The 18,101-nt window shown below is 43.3% G+C and overlaps 1 protein-coding gene across 1 annotated transcript; it reads right to left on the bottom strand.

Annotated features, from left to right (window-relative positions):
• Nucleotides 1-6,613: 6,613 nt before the first annotated feature.
• hoxb1a (homeobox B1a) lies at nt 6,614-11,794 on the bottom strand. Its single transcript, XM_065964738.1, has 3 exons — nt 10,554-11,794; nt 10,244-10,275; nt 6,614-9,053 (listed from the first exon to the last, which is right to left on the bottom strand). The coding sequence occupies exons 1-3, from the start codon at nt 11,356-11,358 to the stop codon at nt 8,703-8,705; spliced, it is 1,188 nt and encodes a 395-aa protein (XP_065820810.1). The 5' UTR covers nt 11,359-11,794; the 3' UTR covers nt 6,614-8,702.
• Between the last annotated feature and the right edge of the window lie 6,307 nt (nt 11,795-18,101).

Below are 18,101 nucleotides of genomic sequence, written 5' to 3'. Positions count from 1 at the left end.
GTTGTTGCCGCTTCCTGTTTGTTTGTGAAGCTAATGCAATGCAATTTCAGGTTTACCACAGCTTTGTTCACACTTGACTTCTTTGACTAGCGCTGCCTTCAGCGCCTTTTTAACGCTTATGTTCGAGTGTTCTGTAACCTTAACAACGGGATCTAGCCTACGGTGCAACCGTGCCGGAGGTGGCCGGAGCACGACGCATCAATTTAGCACAGAAAAGAACAAACGGGGCGGGAAGTCAGACACCGATACAACATTAAAACATCCGGTTTATTTTCGGAATAAAACACTCCGTTTTAACGGTTCAGAAAAACGACCGTTTGTGTGTTTGTTTAAGGTTTGTATTGAGTTTTATACCACGTACATCGTCCTGTCACAAGTGAATCTGTAAAATTACCGCGGAAATTCCTTTGTCTCCGTACTCCAGCTGTCCGGCTGTGCTCTCCGTGCTGCAGACTGAACGCAGATAATACCAACAACAAAAAAACTATTAGTTATGATGAAAATATATCAGAATAGGATCTGAAGTAAAAAAAAAGATGATCAGTGCCTCTCTAATTGATTTTTTTACTCTCTGAAACTTGCTCTCAGTTCACCCAGGACAGAATCTCATTTCACCAAAGTGGTGAAAATGTCCCTCGAACTATTCTTGTTACTATTTTAAAGCATTTTCTGCTGATATGAGAGAAAGTACTGTAAAGGTAAAGGATCCTGTGTTGATGTTTTTTAGTTTAATTTTCTGTACAGTCTGACAGAAGTGTAGTGTGAACCACTTCATCCTGCTGACGCATGTTGGACCTGGATCACGGCTGCTGGTTCCATAACTGTGACCCTGTTAACCATTCTTTAAGAACCAGTGATGTAAAAGACACCTGTGTTAGCGATAACCGAGAGTGAGGACACACAGCAAAGACAGAGCTCAGTCACAGGGAGCCATAAAAGGAGGATAAACGTCTGCAAACCTGGCAGTTAACCGCTGACCCGACATTTAAAGAGTCCAACACGGGTAACTTTAATGTTAGAACTGACACAATAAAAGACGAAAGGAGGCAGTGAGTCACAAACTGGGTAAACTGGCAACCTTAACACTGACCCGGCAACCATAAAGAAACATACAAATATGACAGAAAGCCTCAGTCATGTGTCGTTTGGAGCCATAAAAGAGGAATGAAGAGCTGCAAACCTGGCAACCCTGCAGCTCTCCCAACAACAATAAAGACACCGGAGCAAGAGAAGACCTCAGTCACTGTTTCTCTGCAACCGTTAAGGGTTAAAAGTCTCCTCACCTGGCAACCTCAGGTCCTGGAGGTGTGACCACACAAACACACCTCAGAGACTCGCCTCAGAAAACACACAAAGTGTTGCTGATCGATTGAAGCTCGTGGTCATGACCTCATAGTCTGGCCGTCCGGAAATTGTACAGACCTGAGAGCAGCAAGAACCTTTCACACAAGGTGCTGAATGTAAGCTGAGCGCGCCGATCAAACATCACACCACTCTGAGTGTATTCTGCTGCAACAAGACAACAACAACAAATCATTTCCCGAAGAATGGAGTGTCCTGACGTCTTAGTTCAACACTTTGACTGTTGAACTAAAAACACAAAATATACTGATTGTTTTTTCCTCAGCGTTAGAGAAGTGCCAAAAATGAGATGAATGTCACTCAGAGCTGTAGTTCAATACTGAGAAGATGGCGACGAGCCCAGACAAAATGATGATAATGGTGTTGTTACAGTGGTTTGGATGACCTGTCGAGGACGGTAGCCTCTGCATGACGGCTGAGAGGAAAGGTCAATGTTGAAAGGACAAACAGCACTGTTAGTAGATAGCAGTGTACAACATTTCCAACAGCCAACTGCATTCCAAACAGTCACAGCACAATAAAAAGTTAAAAGAACATATCCAAACATACCAGCCATAAGGAAGGCAAGACACAGTCATCACATGTACAACGTATCCTCCTTACATACACTCCCAAGAGCAGCACAGCACATAGAACAACCACAGAGATGTGTGGCATACACATGCAACACACAGAGAAGTGAACATCTTAAAGACAACATGCAGGGAGAGACAGTAATGAGCCAGCAGATAGAGGTTTGGGAAAAGTTAGTGCACTGAGAAAAGGTTGCAATGGTCAGTGAGAATGTCCATGATAGAGTCCTTGAAAGCTGATTTAGGGATGAGAGTGTCCAGTTTGTGTGTGTGTGTGTGTGTGTGTGTGTGTGTGTGTGTGTGTGTGTGTGTGTGTGTGTGTGTGTGTGTGTGTGTGTGTGTGTGTGTGTGTGTGTGTGTGTGTGTGTGTGTGTGTGTGTGTGTGTGTGTGTGTGTGTGTGTGCGTGCGCGCCCGCTTGTTCAGGTTCTTGGTCAACAGCAGAGTTTGACTTAGATAATTATTATTACTCCATTACTGATTGATTTCACGTCAAACATGTTTGTTCATTAAATATTGTTCGGCCCCTCATCGTCTTTTTTTTAGTTTGTGTGTTTGTGCATGAGTGTGTGTTTGTGTGTGCTTGTGTACTTTTGTGTGTTGACACTGTGATGGATGTGCCCTCGATTTCGCCCCGGTGTGGAGGATAGCTGATGCACTTTAGCTGTTCCTGTTTCCCCCTGTCTCTCTGTGGAACACACACACACACACACACACACACACACACACACACACACACACACACACACACACACACACACACACACACACACACACACACACAAACAAACATCCACACAGAGGGTGCTGAAAGAATATGGCACAATAGCTTGTTTATCTCAGGCCAACACAACATGCAGATTTGTGTGTGTGTGTGTGTGTGTGTGTGTGTGTGTGTGTTGAGGACACAGGGTCATGGTGTTCAAACCATTTCAAAGGCAAACACTCCGATGTGTCCCGGCCTGTCTGACACACACACACACACTTCTTCTTCTTCTTTGTCGTCTTCTTCTTCTTCTTCTTTGTCGTCTTCTTCTTCTTCTTCTTTGTTGTCTTCTTCTTCTTCTTCTTTGTTGTCTTCTTCTTCTGGTCTTTCTCAGCGGTGGACAGACAGGAATGTCTTGCCTGATAACCTCCTGCTCCCTGTTCTCCCTCTGACCTCCTCGACTGCTGACACACACTTTCAAAAAACCAGACAGAATTTCAGATTCCTCTGCAGCCGACTCTGGCTTCATGTCTCTGCTGCTCGTCGTACGTCAGCCATGTTGGCTTGGCTCCTCGTTCTCCCCGTCGTTCACAGAGGACGCCTCTTCTCCTTCAAACACGTTCCCTCTACGTCTGTTTGTTTCACCTCTTGTGAACAGTTTTCTTCAGGTTACATCTTCTCTGTGCCTAATGCACAACAATCATTATTTTCACCACCTTATTTGCCTCTGTGAAGGTTTATTCTCTGGTGGGCCCACTGCCCAACAGACCTGTAGAATTGCTTAATATGTAAATTATGTAACCTGAAACTCTCGGTTTGAAATGAGTCTTGATGTCGGGGTGGTCGGCGTGCAAAATAAAAATAATGATCTCCTCTGGTGCTCTGAAGTTAGAGCAGGTCTGGTTAGAAGATTTAAGAAGCAGAAAGTAGATATTTGTGTTAAAATTAAGAGGGGAAACGTAAAGGGAGTGAGGGGAGTGATGCTCAGCAGGCTGCAGAAAGAAGAGCTAATGAACTCTGAGTGACCCTGCACACACACGCACACACACACACACACACACAAAGAAACACATTCACACTGGAGTGTTGGCCAGTCAGAGAGCTTTCTCTGAGATTTCTGTTAAATCTTTTTTTTACTTTATTAAGAAATGTTTCCATGTTGATGTTTTTGCATGACACTAAATCAGTTAATCTTATTATAGTAATAAATTATAATCCATGGATTGATATTACTTACCTGAGAACTATGCATACTTTCTGCAGCTTTTTGAAGACAAACACACTATTCATATTACACATTATAAAACATCTGAATAAGAAGCTTAAAGATACGTAAACTGTGTCAGACGGATGTTTGAGAAGAAAGTGTTTAATGTAAAGAATATTATGATAAATATGTTAACATATAAATAAATAATACATAACAGAGAAACATTTAAATATATGTTGACAGTGCATGTCATTAAAATATTAGTTATTATATTATATATATTATTATTAAATATAATATATTAGTTGGTGTTTGTGGAGCCAATGAAACACAAAGTTCAATGTTTTATAATAAGTCGGCCATGTTTGTCTCTAACGCCTGAAGAAACGTCACGATGTTTTGTTTTGTTACTTTTATTTTTTTTAAGTTTCTACTGCGCTCATGTTGTTTATACACGACAAAAGAATAAAATCAAATCATGTTAAAGCAGCTGGCATTTTAGGATATCCTTCACACTGTGTGTGTCTGTGTGTGTGTGTGTGTGTGTGTGTGTGTGTGTGTATTCCCTCATCTATTTGATTGAGACTCTGAACTGTTGAACTGCAGCCACACCACTTTATCTTCAACTGCTCATTGTGTGTGTGTGTGTGTGTGTGTGTGTGTGTGTGTGTGTGTGTGTGTGTGTGTGTGTGTGTGTGTGTGTGTGTGTGTGTGTGTGTGTGTGTGTGTGTGTGTGTGTGTGTGTGTGTGTGTGTGTGTGTGTGTGTGTGTGTGTGTGTGTGTGTGTGTGTGTGTGTTGAACTTGAGATGAGTTATGGAAAGGAAAACAGGAGTTGGGGGTCAGACGGTATGAGGTCACCCTTTAAGAATCTCTTCTTCATCACGTGGTCTCTCTCTCTCTCTCTCTCTCTCTCTCGCTCTGTTTCCTCTTCCTCCCTTCCTTCCTCCTCGTCTTCCTCCTTTTCTCTCTCTTTCCTTATGATCACATCTTATCTTATAAAGCCCTTTGTTTACGGTATTTGTTCAGAGAGACGTCTGTATGTGTGAACAGTGAAAACTTCATGTGATGATCATGATTAACCCTCCGGTCTCATGTTGTCATTTATTGGAGTCTGTTCACATCCCTCCTCTGCACAAACTCAAAGAGATTCTTACTGCTTCATAGAATGTATTCAATAATGCCATAAACAACAACAACAAATACATAATCATCTGTTACTATACTGAATTAAAACATAGTACTAGTTATATGATATCTGAGCTAAAATCCAACATGGCTGCTACATGCGTCAGCAGAAATGTTAAAGCTGATATTAATCAGATCGATCTCTGTCGTGACTGACGAGGGGTTTTATTATTCCTCATTTAAGAACAGCGATGTAGACAAACGTATAGGCAGCAATGAGTCCCGACGAGGAGAGAGAGAGAGAGAGAGAGAGAGAGAGAGAAAAAATCAGAGCTGAACACAGGTTCCTGTTGAACCTGAAGACGAGCAGGTTAAAAGTAACTTCTGTCGCGTCATCAGAGAGCGACTGCTGCTGCACAGACGAGGTGTGAGTGTGGAAGACGACCTGAGGAGAGTGTGTGTGTGTGTGTGTGTGTGTGTGTGTGTGTGTGTGTGTGTGTGTGTGTGTGTGTGTGTGTGTGTGTGTGTGTGTGTGTGTGTGTGTGTGTGTGTGTGTGTGTGTGTGTGTGTGTGTGTGTGTGTGTGTGTGTGTGTGTGTGTGTGTGTGATGAGGTGACGATGGAGCTGCCACCCAGGCTCCAGGTCAGCCATCTTTAGAGCAGCAGTGAGGAGGAGAGGGAGGTGTGTGTTTACATGTTTAGATATCCCAGAGGCTCTCCAGAGGTCAACAGGTCAGGGAGCCACCCGGAAAGCCCCTCCACATTCCTCACTGTAACCCTGCATGTGTGTGTGTGGGGTCAAACAGAGGCCACGCAGACCTGTGGGTGTGAGACGCAGGAATACTGCATGAAGGTGTGTGTGTTGTGTGTGTGTGTGTGTGCTTCTTTAATCCATGATGAGGAAACAACTAGCTCCTTTTCCTCTTTAATCATTTCCTTGTTTCCTCCTTCACTATCTCCTTCTGACCACACAATGCCACAGAAAAACGCCTTGACTTCCTCTGTTGGTTTGTAGTTTGCATTTTTGAACCCTTACGTTGGAGATTTTGGCCGCCATGTTTGTTGTCTGGAGCCAGAAGTGACCACATTTGGACGAGAGGCTTGTGGCTAATTCACTAGCTGATGAATGAGTTAGTTAACCATCATGTTCCCCACAGAATGAGATCGTATTTAAGGCGATGACTGACTGGAGTTATTTTTTAGATTAAGAAGCTAAGAGAGTTTGTGGAAAGAAGCAGTTCTAATGTGACTGGTTGTAAAACGTGGAGCTCAGACTTGTTGGATGGTCTGTTAGTCCAATAAAGCTCACAGAGAGACAGATTGTTAGTCTGATATTTACATCAACAAATCTCCAAAAAGCTCCAACAGCACAAACACTGCCCAGAGGTTAAAGGTCAGGGACTGAATGAGCTGAGGAGACACCTAGCAGACAGGTAGCAGCTCCGACCTGTCACTCAAAGAGGCCACGCCCCCTAATTCTACACCCTTTAAGCCTTAATATAATGTAAACAGGTGAGTTGTATAAACATTCAGCCTGTACAGTTGAAGAGAGAAATGAGATCTAGAGACCCAAACAGTTTTTATACCAGGATGTAAACATGTTTATTTTAACATGGAGCTCTATGGAGACTGACTCACTGCAGGAGACAGACTCTAGTGGACACTGGAGGAACTGCAGATTTTGGCACTATAGCAGGGCTCTCCTTTTCTCAGCCCTGGAGGTTGTTGCTTGATTATTTGTGAATCAACATTTTTGATCTTAAAAAGAATAAACCATGCAGTTAGTTGTCAGAAGAATCTTTATTTGAGGTAGTTTAAAGTAGAAAAAGACAAACAGCAGAATGATTGGAAGTGTTTCTAAGGCAGCAGAACTGATAAAACTCAGTCAGTCTGCGCTGGTTTTCAAAACTACAAAGATCATCGTAAAAATCACATCAGTTCACAGTTCAGGCCGAGCCTTTCAAAAACTCTTCCCCATCATCTATAACATTAATGCAGCCAATAATTTATTCTCACAGGGGAAAGAAAGGCAGTGAAATATATTTCCCCCATTTTACTCACTCAGCAAGGACACGTGTTTCACAGGCTTAGATCAGTAGTCTCCTGCACACACACACACACGCACGCACACACACACACATTCCAGATTTACCCCTGAGTCTATCTAACATGTTTAAGACACAATCCTGTAATGTTTTTTTAACATTTCTTTATAAACTGGAGAAAGCAGAATATTCCTGCTTCATGTTTTTAAACGACCCTGTAGTCACGTAGTGCAAAGGTCAAGGCTGTGTGCGCTGAAACATGCACACACAAAAGCACTCAGGACACCACAACTTAAACAAATATAAGAGGTTATAAAAAGGAACATGATTAGCTCCAGTCAGAGAGAATCAAAGTGTGATTTAGCCGTCAGAGGCTCCCTGTACTCCGGGTCTACTGGCCGATAAAAACATCCTTTTCACGTTGAATCCACCACATCGATCTACTTTTTTCAGAGAGGAAATTGAAATATCAGCAGGAACGATCATATTTTATAACTCAGTATCAGTGAAACCCTGTAAACCAGATATCATACAAAGATGTCAAAGTGCGTCCCATCATCATCATCTTGCTAAAATAACATTTTATTTTAACATCTTAAAATCATGGTTTCTGTCAGCACAAGCTGCAGGACTCCTCTCACCACTCTTCCTTGGTCTCTAATGCTGCATGTTTTTTTTATTTCCCATGTCTGCACAGAGATCCAGAGGTTCACTAACATCCTCTGTGGTGTCTGAACACTTAGAGGAAAGATTCAGAGTTTGTAATCTTGGTCGTATTATATCGTATTTAGTGGTCTAAATAGGAACAAATCTTGACATCTCTCTCGTCTTCTTCTCTTCCAGACTCCATTGAGAAAAACACTCATTCTACCTTGTAGAATAAAGGAGTTGTTGGTCTGCAGCTGCCTCATTTAGTCTGTTCGTTTCTCTTATCGTGCGACTTTAGTGGTTTTAAATTTAAAAGTTTAAAATTAACGGACGCCAACAGCTCCTGCGTCCTGCCCGGTAGAATTTATGTTTTTGTCAGTGGAGTCTGGTGTGTTTGTGGAGCGTGATGTGACAGCTGTCTTTATATCTCTGTAGGGATCCTTTAAATAATGTTAGATACTTAGAATAACAGTCTGAGTCTGTCAGTGAGAAAAGCTACTTTTAGTGGACACACTCTGCTCCATGGGGAAACACTCTGCAGACCTTACCGCCTGATTCACCGCTGCAGGATGAAGCGTTCTGCTCAAGCAAATTCAGTACCCAAACTTTAGACTCCAACATAAGACAAAGACCCCGTGTTTTTAAAATCTGTGAACGATATCCTCACACTCCAGTTTCATCATGACTGCCTCTAACTCTCCTCCAGCTTCCACACTTTGCATCATCTAAAGTCTGTTTGCTCTTAGTGGCTCCTTTTCCAGCTTTTCAGGGTCCTACTCTCCTGTTTGGATAAAATCATCACTTACAGAAGCAGAAAACGAGGATTTGATTAAGGTTGTGACAGTCTCTTTAACTCTCTGAAACTGATTCAGTCCAGGTGATTGGCTGGTTTTTGAAAAGAATTCTGGGACATGTAGGAAACTGAAGCATACCTTTGAAGCAGGCTGAGATCTGAAGGAAGTCCCTCATCAGTCTTTGAGATTTCTCCCCAAACAGAGAATTCATTCAATAATGTCTTTACACGTCTGCATGGCACCTACGTCTCTGAGCTCGGGGACGCGCCCGGTGACGTGGACGCGGAGGATTGGTCCGTGTCCTCCAGCTCCTTGTTGGAGGAAGATGAGCGCGCCGTGGATGAGCACGCGCCCTCCCGCTCGCGCTTCTTCTGCTTCATCCTCCGGTTCTGGAACCAGATCTTCACCTGCGTTTCGTTGAGCTCGAGCGTCGCTGCGATCTCCACGCGTCGCGCGCGCGTCAGGTATTTACTGAAGTGGAACTCCTTCTCGAGCTCCGTGAGCTGCCGCGTGCTGAAGTTTGTGCGCATGGCGTTGTTGTGTGCGCCCGCGAGGCCGAAGTCTGCCGCTTTGGCTGTGAGGAGAGAGAGAAACTGTTATTATGATTATTATATTTTTATAATAAATATATAAATAATAAATATATGAGGAGAGAGAGACTGTTATTATGATTTATTATATTTTTATAATAAATATATGAATAATAAAATAATATGAATATGTGAATATATTTATGAGCTCTACCAGTTTATTGTGCACCCAGATTTAAATGTTTTCAGGAAACACCCCGTCCCCCCTTTGTTCCTTTGTCATGATTTGTAGGTTAGCAGTTGATGTCTTGATTTATTTGATTAAATCGTGTTTGAATTGTTTTTATTGGGTGGTTTAATTCACATAAGGCGCGTGCGCTCTGGTTTAAATGAACGGATCTCAAAATGATTCATAATGTTTGATGATCTCGAATAAAAGATCAAAATCTGAATGTTAGAGCACCGAATAATTTCACAGAGTCGTCAAGAGGGAAATACAGAAGACTGAGAGTGAACAAAGAGATGGAGAGCTGGGGGGGGTGTTCTGGCTTAGTGGGGGGGGGGGGGGGGGGGGGGGGGGGGGGGTAAAAGATAACAGAGCTGGACAGACTTTCCAGGCTGAAATAGCCCGTCTGTTATATCCATTAACACACACACACACACATGCACGTCTGGAGCAGAATCTGTACTAACATGTGACTGCAGAGACTGAATCACTAAAAGTGTTTTTAACTATTTTAAAAATGTTTCGGCCTCTTTGAAGTTCAGTCAGAGCACCAATCAGAGTTCACACTAATAATTCAACATTTAAAGAAAATGTTTATGAGTTTAATGATGGAGACATTTTATGATTCTCTTTTCATTATTACTGAGAGTTTCCATCGTGATGCTTCTTCTATAATTTATTAATTTATATGTTGTTTATTTATTTATCCCTAAATGTACTTTAATGTAATTCATAAAACTCAAATGTGTTTATTTTCTCTGGAGAAATTATTAATTTAGAGCGAAATAAACTTCTTTATTACATTATTAAGATGTGTGAAAAATAAAGGCCATAATATGATAATAATTAATTCGTGTTGGACAGACACATAGACAACGTGATTTAAAGCGTCTCTTTAAACATGTTTTCTGTTTATTTTTTAAAGTCTTAATTTTCAGTTATTTTAGAGTGTAACGAATTCAGACCTGAGTGATCGAGACAAGAGAAAAGAAGAGACTGAAAGTAACATTAACATCAGAAAGACAACATCTGCAGACAAACTCAGGCCTGCAGGAACATCTGATGAGGAATCAGAGGTCATAAACACGAAACACTAATATTACAAAATCATTCTTAATTTGGCCAATAAGTTTCATTATTACGCAGACTGTAAACTCTAGATTTTCTCTTATAAACGAAGATTCATTGTTGAAATAAGCTGCTTGGGATTGGATCTTCGGCCTGCATGACGGTCACAGTGATGAATGAAGGAGAGGGCACACTGCCTCACACACAAATCTGTATTTAACCTTAAAAATAACCAAAATAATGCCCCAAATCCCCCCTCCCTCTCTCACCTGTTTTCGGCGGGTTCCTCTTCACCTTCATCCAGTCGAAGGTCTGCCCCTGCCCGGCCTGCTGACCCTCCTCTTCCCCCCTCTCTCGGTCCTGGGAGGCCGGCAGCTCCCCGTATCCTCCCCCGTGTGTGAGTCCCAGGTAGCCCGCTGCGTCCAGACCCCCACCGAGCTGCTGGGGGTACTGGGGCCCGGCCAAAGCGCCCTGAGGCCCGCAGTAGGCCCCGGCCAGGGCCCCGTAGCTGGGCCCGACTGTGGGGGCCGCGCTGGGGAAGGATGATTGATGATAGTAGGAGGAGGCCGCAGACTCCTCCATGAAGTACTGGGAGTGCACGGTGGTGGGGGAGTAATCCGAGTTAGTTTGGCACGGCTGGCCTGCGTAGGCACCGGTGTTCCCGGTGTTATACGGAGACATTATCCCGGTTTGTGTCTGGTGAAGGTGAGGATGATGATGGTAGCCGTTGTGAGTCTGCTGCTGCTGCTGCTGCTGCTGTTCGTGATGGTGATGCTGGTGGTGATGCTGGCTCGCCTCATTTGTCCCTCCGGTTCCCACGTACAGCCGCGTGTCCCCGGTGTAACCCGCTCCCCCGGTGCTGCTGTCAGTCCTCGTGCTGTTAACGGAAGCTGCAGAGACTGTGGGTGCTGTGTGGAAAGCACCGGAGGTCACCGGGAAGCCCTGGTGCTGCTCCAGTGGAAGGTGGTGGTGGTGAAGGTGGTGGTGGTGATATCCAGATTTAGGCGCAGAATAAGCGCCAGTGCCCGGTCGGTTACAGATGGAGTACTCCACAAACGAGTTCATGTTGTCCATGCAGACCGGGAGCAACGATGATCCGCTTCTGGAGATGAATTAACAGGAAGTAGCTACAAAAATCCTCAAGAGATATTTAAAAAAAAAAAAAGTGTTGATGGTCTGAAATCTTTCCGCTGAATGACACAAACCAGAAGAAAAAACGTCACAACATGAAAATAAAAGAAATTAACGTCGAGGCGCGTGAAGAACGAACTATTCATCAATGTAGAAAAATAAATAAAAGCAGCAGAAACTTCCAGAGAGGAGGATGGAGAGTGGAGCCTTCAGACCGACACACATGAATAATGTGCTCTGCTGTGGTGTGTGTCGATGTGTGTGTGTGTGTGTGTGTGTGCGTGTGTTTGGAGGCCTGTCAATAGCTCAACTCAACCTGCACGTGAGTGAGTGTGTGACAGCTGAAACACCGCGAGAACACAGAGAGAGAGTGTCCGGTCACCTCTTCACCCTCACAGGTTACACTCCGGCCTCCACCTTACCTTCTTCTTCTCTTTTCTGTGACTCTCTCTCTCTCTCTCTCTCTCTCTCTCTCTCTCTCTCTCTTCCGTGTCACTTCTTTTCTTACCTCTGCCTCGTGTGACGTGGTTTACGTCACGTCGCCTGGTGACCGGAGGCCAGAAGTTTGTGAGTCGGTCACAGGAGCGGGGGGACCTGTGTGTATGTGTGTATGTGTGTGTGTGTGTGTGTTTTTTGTGTGTACAGGAGGGGAGGGGGTCCTTTTCGGTTCTAAAAGTGGAGTTTTACGCGCATGCACGTTTGTTCCTGACGCACGCGCCTCATCCATCACTCGCCGTGACATTAGCACGACAAAGAGACTTCAATCAAAGCGGGCCATCAATCTGATATCAGGTCGGATCTGTCAGAGAGGAGAGAGAGGAGGAGAAGAAAAGAGGAGCAGAGAGAGGCCTGCTGCTCCCACCAATCACACACATACAGTACTCACTCTGCAAACACTTTATTTATATTTATATTATTATATTTATATTCATTCATCAGTAAAGAGAGGAGTATTGGAGGGCAGACTCAGCTGCTGCTCTTCTCTAAATCACTCTCAGGTTTTTTTAAAGATATGAAACACATATAAAAACATTAAACTGTTTGTCTGCTTTATCGTTCAAAGGTGATTCATTTATATTAACAATATTTATTCATATGGAAGAAGTTTAAAACAGAACCAGAGCTCTGAGACAGCTGCAGCATTTTAGAAATAAATCACATTTTACAGAGCAGATCAGTAAAGCAGTAAGAATATTACCCTGAACACACACAGTTTCTTTATCAAACATTAAGACAGCATCGTTTAAGTATTTTTATTTGTGCTGTTTCAGATCTCGAGGATTTAACAGTTTTAAATTCTTTAGCGTCAGTGTGTGAAACATCTCTCTGAGCGTCAGAGTGCACGACATGACTAAAGCAGAATGAAGAAACTAAAGAGAGAGAGAGCAAATAATGATTCAGAATCAAATAATTATAAAGAGGAGGGTCAACACTAAACAGATGCTGCAGATGTTTATCAATCCTTACAGCTCATCGTGAGAGAAAGAAAAATAGATCATTAATAACTCTGCAGATTAATAAAATATAAACATTATTAATCATTATTATTTTCATGAAGTTTGGGACAGCTGCAACAACTTCCTGTAACTTTCTGATGTTAGCTGTGACACATCGTCATGTACTATCTGGATTTGCTTTTTATTTATAGTTCAACTGAAGGGACAGAAAACACAGGAAATAGAGGGGGGGGGGGGGGAGCACTACAGGGCCGAGGTTTGGAGTCCAAATTTCAGCTGAAACGGCGAGGACTTTGCCTCTGAACACGAGCCACATGCTCCACTAAGTGTGCAGATAAACCTACTTTTATGACTCTACTATAATGTGTCCTCTGAGATGTAACGGAGCGTGTGCAGAGTGAGTGACATCTCCCCCCCCCCAGTACATTAGGTACATTACAGCTACAACATAACGAGACGCGTAATACAGAGTGACAGAGTAGATCACAAGACAACACAAAAACAGGCTCACACACCTGCAACAAGTACAAGTCAGTGAAGTGAAGGCGAGGAGAACTGAAGTAAACACAGAGAGTTTGTTGAGCGGATGTTCAGGATGTGATGTTGTTCATTGATGAAGGTAAAATGTTGAGGCCTTTGATGAAGTTTCACAAAATCTAAAGCTCGCTTCGTCCATTCAGATTTTCTTCAGGGACACTGTGGCTTCATCTTTCCTCTCTCTTTTGATTCCTCTTTGAGCTCTGATCGTCTCTTCACACGTCATCGATCCGACCGTATCTCTTCTCTGCACGTTTTCCTTTCAGCCTGAACAAAATCTTTTAATGGATCTGAAGGTGTCTTATCGATCACAGAGCACCGTCCTGCAGACTTTTGCGGAATCATTTCCAAAGATTTCTTATGGCAGAACGTGTGTGTGTGTGTGTGTGTGTGTGTGTGTGTGTGTGTGTGTGTGTGTGTGTGTGTGTGTGTGTGTGTGTGTGTGTGTGTGTGTGTGTGTGTGTGTGTGTGTGTGTGTGTGTGTGTGTGTGTGTGTGTGTGTGTGTGTGTGTTTGCTAATTGAATGAATGAGCTGATCTGTTATAGAAATGCGGTTAAAGCAGACAGGAGGCCTTCTGGTGGGACGTTCCCTGCAGGAAGCACGGCGACAGCACAATGTTCTCTCTGTGAATGTGAGGAAACAAAGGCCCGAAGCCGAGAACAAGAGGACACTTCTCACATCCACTTTCTGATTCTAACTCATCAAATGTCTTGTTTCAGTTTTTATCAATTACAGGAGAACTTTTTTTTTTCAGTCTTTTTTGTTGATTTTTATCCGTAAAGGGCAAAAAAAGTTCAAACAGAAATTCTCCTCTTCGTGCCTCTTAATCAACTCGTCATTACTTTCTCTCCTCTGGAGGCTGTGACAGCAGAAGCAACGCCACCCCCGCCGCCGGGACTGAATTAGGACGAGCGGCGTGGGCGAGCGACAAGGAGGGAGGTTAATGATCAGTGAGGGTCTGAAAGGAGAGCGAGTGGGCAGGAAATCTGCAGGAACAGAGCGGGACAAGAAGAAGATTAAATGACGCCCACGTGGCTGTCTGAGGGGTGAAGAGACAACAGGAGAGAGAGAGGGAGAGAGTTAAAGTTCCTCAGTTTCGGCTCTGAGATGTCCTCACAGTGTCAGAGTTACAAAGTGTCTCTGAAGGACGTTTCTATAGCGACTGTCTGTGTGTGAAGATAACTGAAGCTCATATTTAAGAAACTGAAATCATTCTGACTTCAAATCAAAGAACAGCAGAGTGAAAATAATGAACGCTCACTTTGCTAAATGTCTTAATCAGTCTCTGTTCTCTGAATCTGCTGCTCGCCGTACGTCGGCCATGTTGGCTGCTTCAATTTCATCCATGCAGCTCTAAGTTCTCCCCGTTGCTCACAGACTTTCATCAGTCGCCTCTTCTCCTCCAAACAGTTCCCCTCAACGTCTGTTTGTCTTCTCGTCCTTTGAGCTTTACAACAAGGACTCGTCTTTGGTTTGAGGTTTTGTTCCTTCTGTTGAGGTCTCAGCTGAACTCAGAGTTAGGAGTAGTGGTTTGATTTGTTCTGAAGATGTTTGACTCGTTCCTACTGTTTGATTTTTAGCTTCTCATTGACGACTTCAAGATTCATTTGAGCTTCATTGTGTTATTTTTATTTCAACAAAGATACGAGTAGTGGAGCCGGAAATTAAACTTGCATAAGTCTGTGTCTCACTCTGGGTTAGGGCCGCTGTGAGAGTCTACAGAGTCTCCTGATTGGAGGATGCTTGCTGTGTGTTTGTTTTATAAGCCTGGGGTAACAGACTCTCTCGTAAAATGTTTGTGGAGTGATCAAGAGTCGTAAAGTTTTAGTGCCAATGTTTCATCCATCATAACTTTTGCTACGCTTACACTAAGCGTTCACACGACTCAAATGTTTTCAGAGGAGACTTTAGAAATGCTGCAGACCCTTTGAGGTGTAACACTGAGGTTTTGTTCTGGTTGTTTTCAAGTAATAGAAGGGAACTTGTTTTTGTGCAGATGAAACAAAATGATAAATGGACTTGAGCTTGTATATTTCTTTTCTAGTCTTCTGACTACTCAAAGTGGTTTCACACCGCAGGTCACACCTACACATTCACACACTGATGGTAGAGGCTGCTGAGTACAGAGTCCATCAGTATTAACTCATCACAATCATGCACACTTAAAGCAGCAGGAGCATGGTGGGGTTTTAGTGTCTTGCCCGTGACACATTGGTCATGTTGCTGCAGGAGCTGGAACCCTGAACTTCTGGTTGAGAGACGACCGACTCTACCACTGAGCCACAGCCGCCAAAAATAAACTGCCTTATTCCCAAAGCACATGCAATGGGTTAACTATCCCCAAACTGTGCTGCAGATCTAAGAGTGTCTCCATGCTTTGTTTCTGTCATTATGCATCATACAAATGAGGAGTGAGACGCTCAGACTTTCCACTGATCATGACATAAAGTCCTCCTGGTAGTTTGAGCAGGATCAGCCCAGAGCGTTCCAGGAGCCAAACCCGAGAAGAAAACAAAACCTGGCTGTTGTCAAACGGACCGTTGTGGGTTTCAAATCCAGTTCCAGTTAGCACCCCCTACAGGCCTGGAGCCCTTCTGTAATGAGGACTGGATTATGCAGCTCACAGCGTTGTGTGCTTTAAGTGATTCTCTTTAGTTTGTATATGAATTTAAGATGTTTTCCCTCCGCATGCATTGATTCAGACTTTCTGCTGCACATTATTTTATGTCTGCAGAAAGTTTCTGTTTTATTTGTTTCACATATTTCTGTTTTTAAATATGCATTGTTTCTGAATTTGTAACTCCTTTCTCGTAATGCAAATCTTTAAAGCCACGGCAGCACAGCCGTAGTTTTATGTCTTCATGTTTTCAGAGACTCTGATTCTTGACCTCCGTACTTCCTTGTGAGTTCATGACCTTCAGGTTGACGCAGCCTGGTTTCTGTCTCGTCTCAAGTCGGGAGAGGAATTTTAGAATCAGCTTTGACTTCCAACTATCTGCTCCTGTTTCAGGAGATGTCTTCTGCATATGGAAGGATTTCCATTTAGGGTATAGCACAGTCCTGAAACAGGGCTTTGATCTGAAGGGGATGAAAGATTCATGCAGAGTTAGAACCTCAGAAATGCTGCAGTCTGATTGGTCCAAAAGGCTTCCTATCCCTCTGCGTTCTCTGTTGGTCGGATTCCTCTAACAGTCTTCTCAGACAGGTCGAATGACTCCAGAACCAGGAAGTGAAGCTCCAGGATTCCTGGAAAAACAGTCCTGTGTGTGTGTGTGTGTGTGTGTGTGTGTGTGTGTGTGTGTGTGTGTGTGTGTGTGTGTGTGTGTGTGTGTGTGTGTGTGTGTGTGTGTGTGTGTGTGTGTGTGTGTGTGTGTGTGTGTGTGTGTGTGTGTGTGTGTGTGTGTGTGTGTGTGTGTGTGTGTGTGTGTGTGTGTCTGTCTGTGATGAGAGGGTCTTTCTGAAAACTGTGAAAGATGATCCAGCAGAGAGAGAGAGGAGAGTCCAGACTGCTGACGTCGCTACATTAACTCTGAAACATGAACCACTGATGCACACACATAAGAGCATTTATAAACTCTTATTAATAACATTTACAAACCCAGACACACACACCCGGACACACACACCAGGACACACACATCAGGACACACACATCTCTGACGGAGGGAGATACTTTTTTAGTTTCCTATTTAGAAGTTTTAACAAATCAGTTTAAATGAGATCAATCTTTTAATCTTTTAATGAGGGTGTGATGGACTACATTTATGAAGCACACTTGTAGTTTTCTTTATTCTTTAATATCTTTAGTCTTGCAAACATCACAGTATCTGTCTTACTGCCTGAAAGCCTTAGTGCGACACTGAAGCGTCCATCATTACCATCATGTATTCAGCTGGTTAAATCAAAACAAAAATGTTCAGAAGAGGAAACGTTTCAGTTCACTAAACGTCTCTTTATAAACGGAGCAGAGGAGAGAAATCTGAGCTGAAGGGGTTTTCCTGCCGACTTGCCGCTATCAGCCGTCTCTGATAAGACGCTGTCAGCTCAACCGCGCTTATCTACACCGCACATTTACACCCAGACTACGGCAGAGGAGAAGGGACAAAAAAGGACAAAGACACCTCAAACAGTGTTACTGCAGCGCTGATATATGCACGACTAAAAACTACAAAACATGAAATCAAAGCACCGCGACTTGTTAAGGATTTAGATTATTAGTGCCGACAAACTGTTTAATAACCTGATCGAGTGACGAAAATACTTCATATGTTGGACAATTCAACAGAAGTCCTGGATTTACTAACTTAGATATTAAACATTTCTTTAATCATAATATTCCTGCTGGTGGCTGTGATTGAAGAACATTCTCTAAATTATTCATTTACAAAACTTTAAAAAACATTTTTTTTTGGGGGGGGGGGGGGGGGGGGGGGGGCGTTAGTGTGCACGCACCATGTACGGAGGCTTTAGTCCTCCAAGACGACTGCACGGGTTCAAATTCAACCTGTGGCTCCTTCCCCACTCTCTCTCTCTCTCTCTCTCCTCAGTTACTCTATCCACTGTCCTGTGTCTAAAAAAAGGCATAAAAGAATAATAATTTTAAATTTACTTAGGTGCTGAAACATGACTCCGTTGCATTAAAAGTTTGTGTTTCAGGTGCAAAGTTTTCCCCTTCCACTTCTCCATGGGGA

Source organism: Labrus bergylta, chromosome 16, assembly GCF_963930695.1.
Source record: "Labrus bergylta chromosome 16, fLabBer1.1, whole genome shotgun sequence".
Taxonomy (NCBI): domain Eukaryota; kingdom Metazoa; phylum Chordata; class Actinopteri; order Labriformes; family Labridae; genus Labrus; species Labrus bergylta.
The sequence above is the reverse complement of the archived record's forward strand: the minus strand, read 5'-3'. Positions and strand labels throughout refer to the sequence as shown.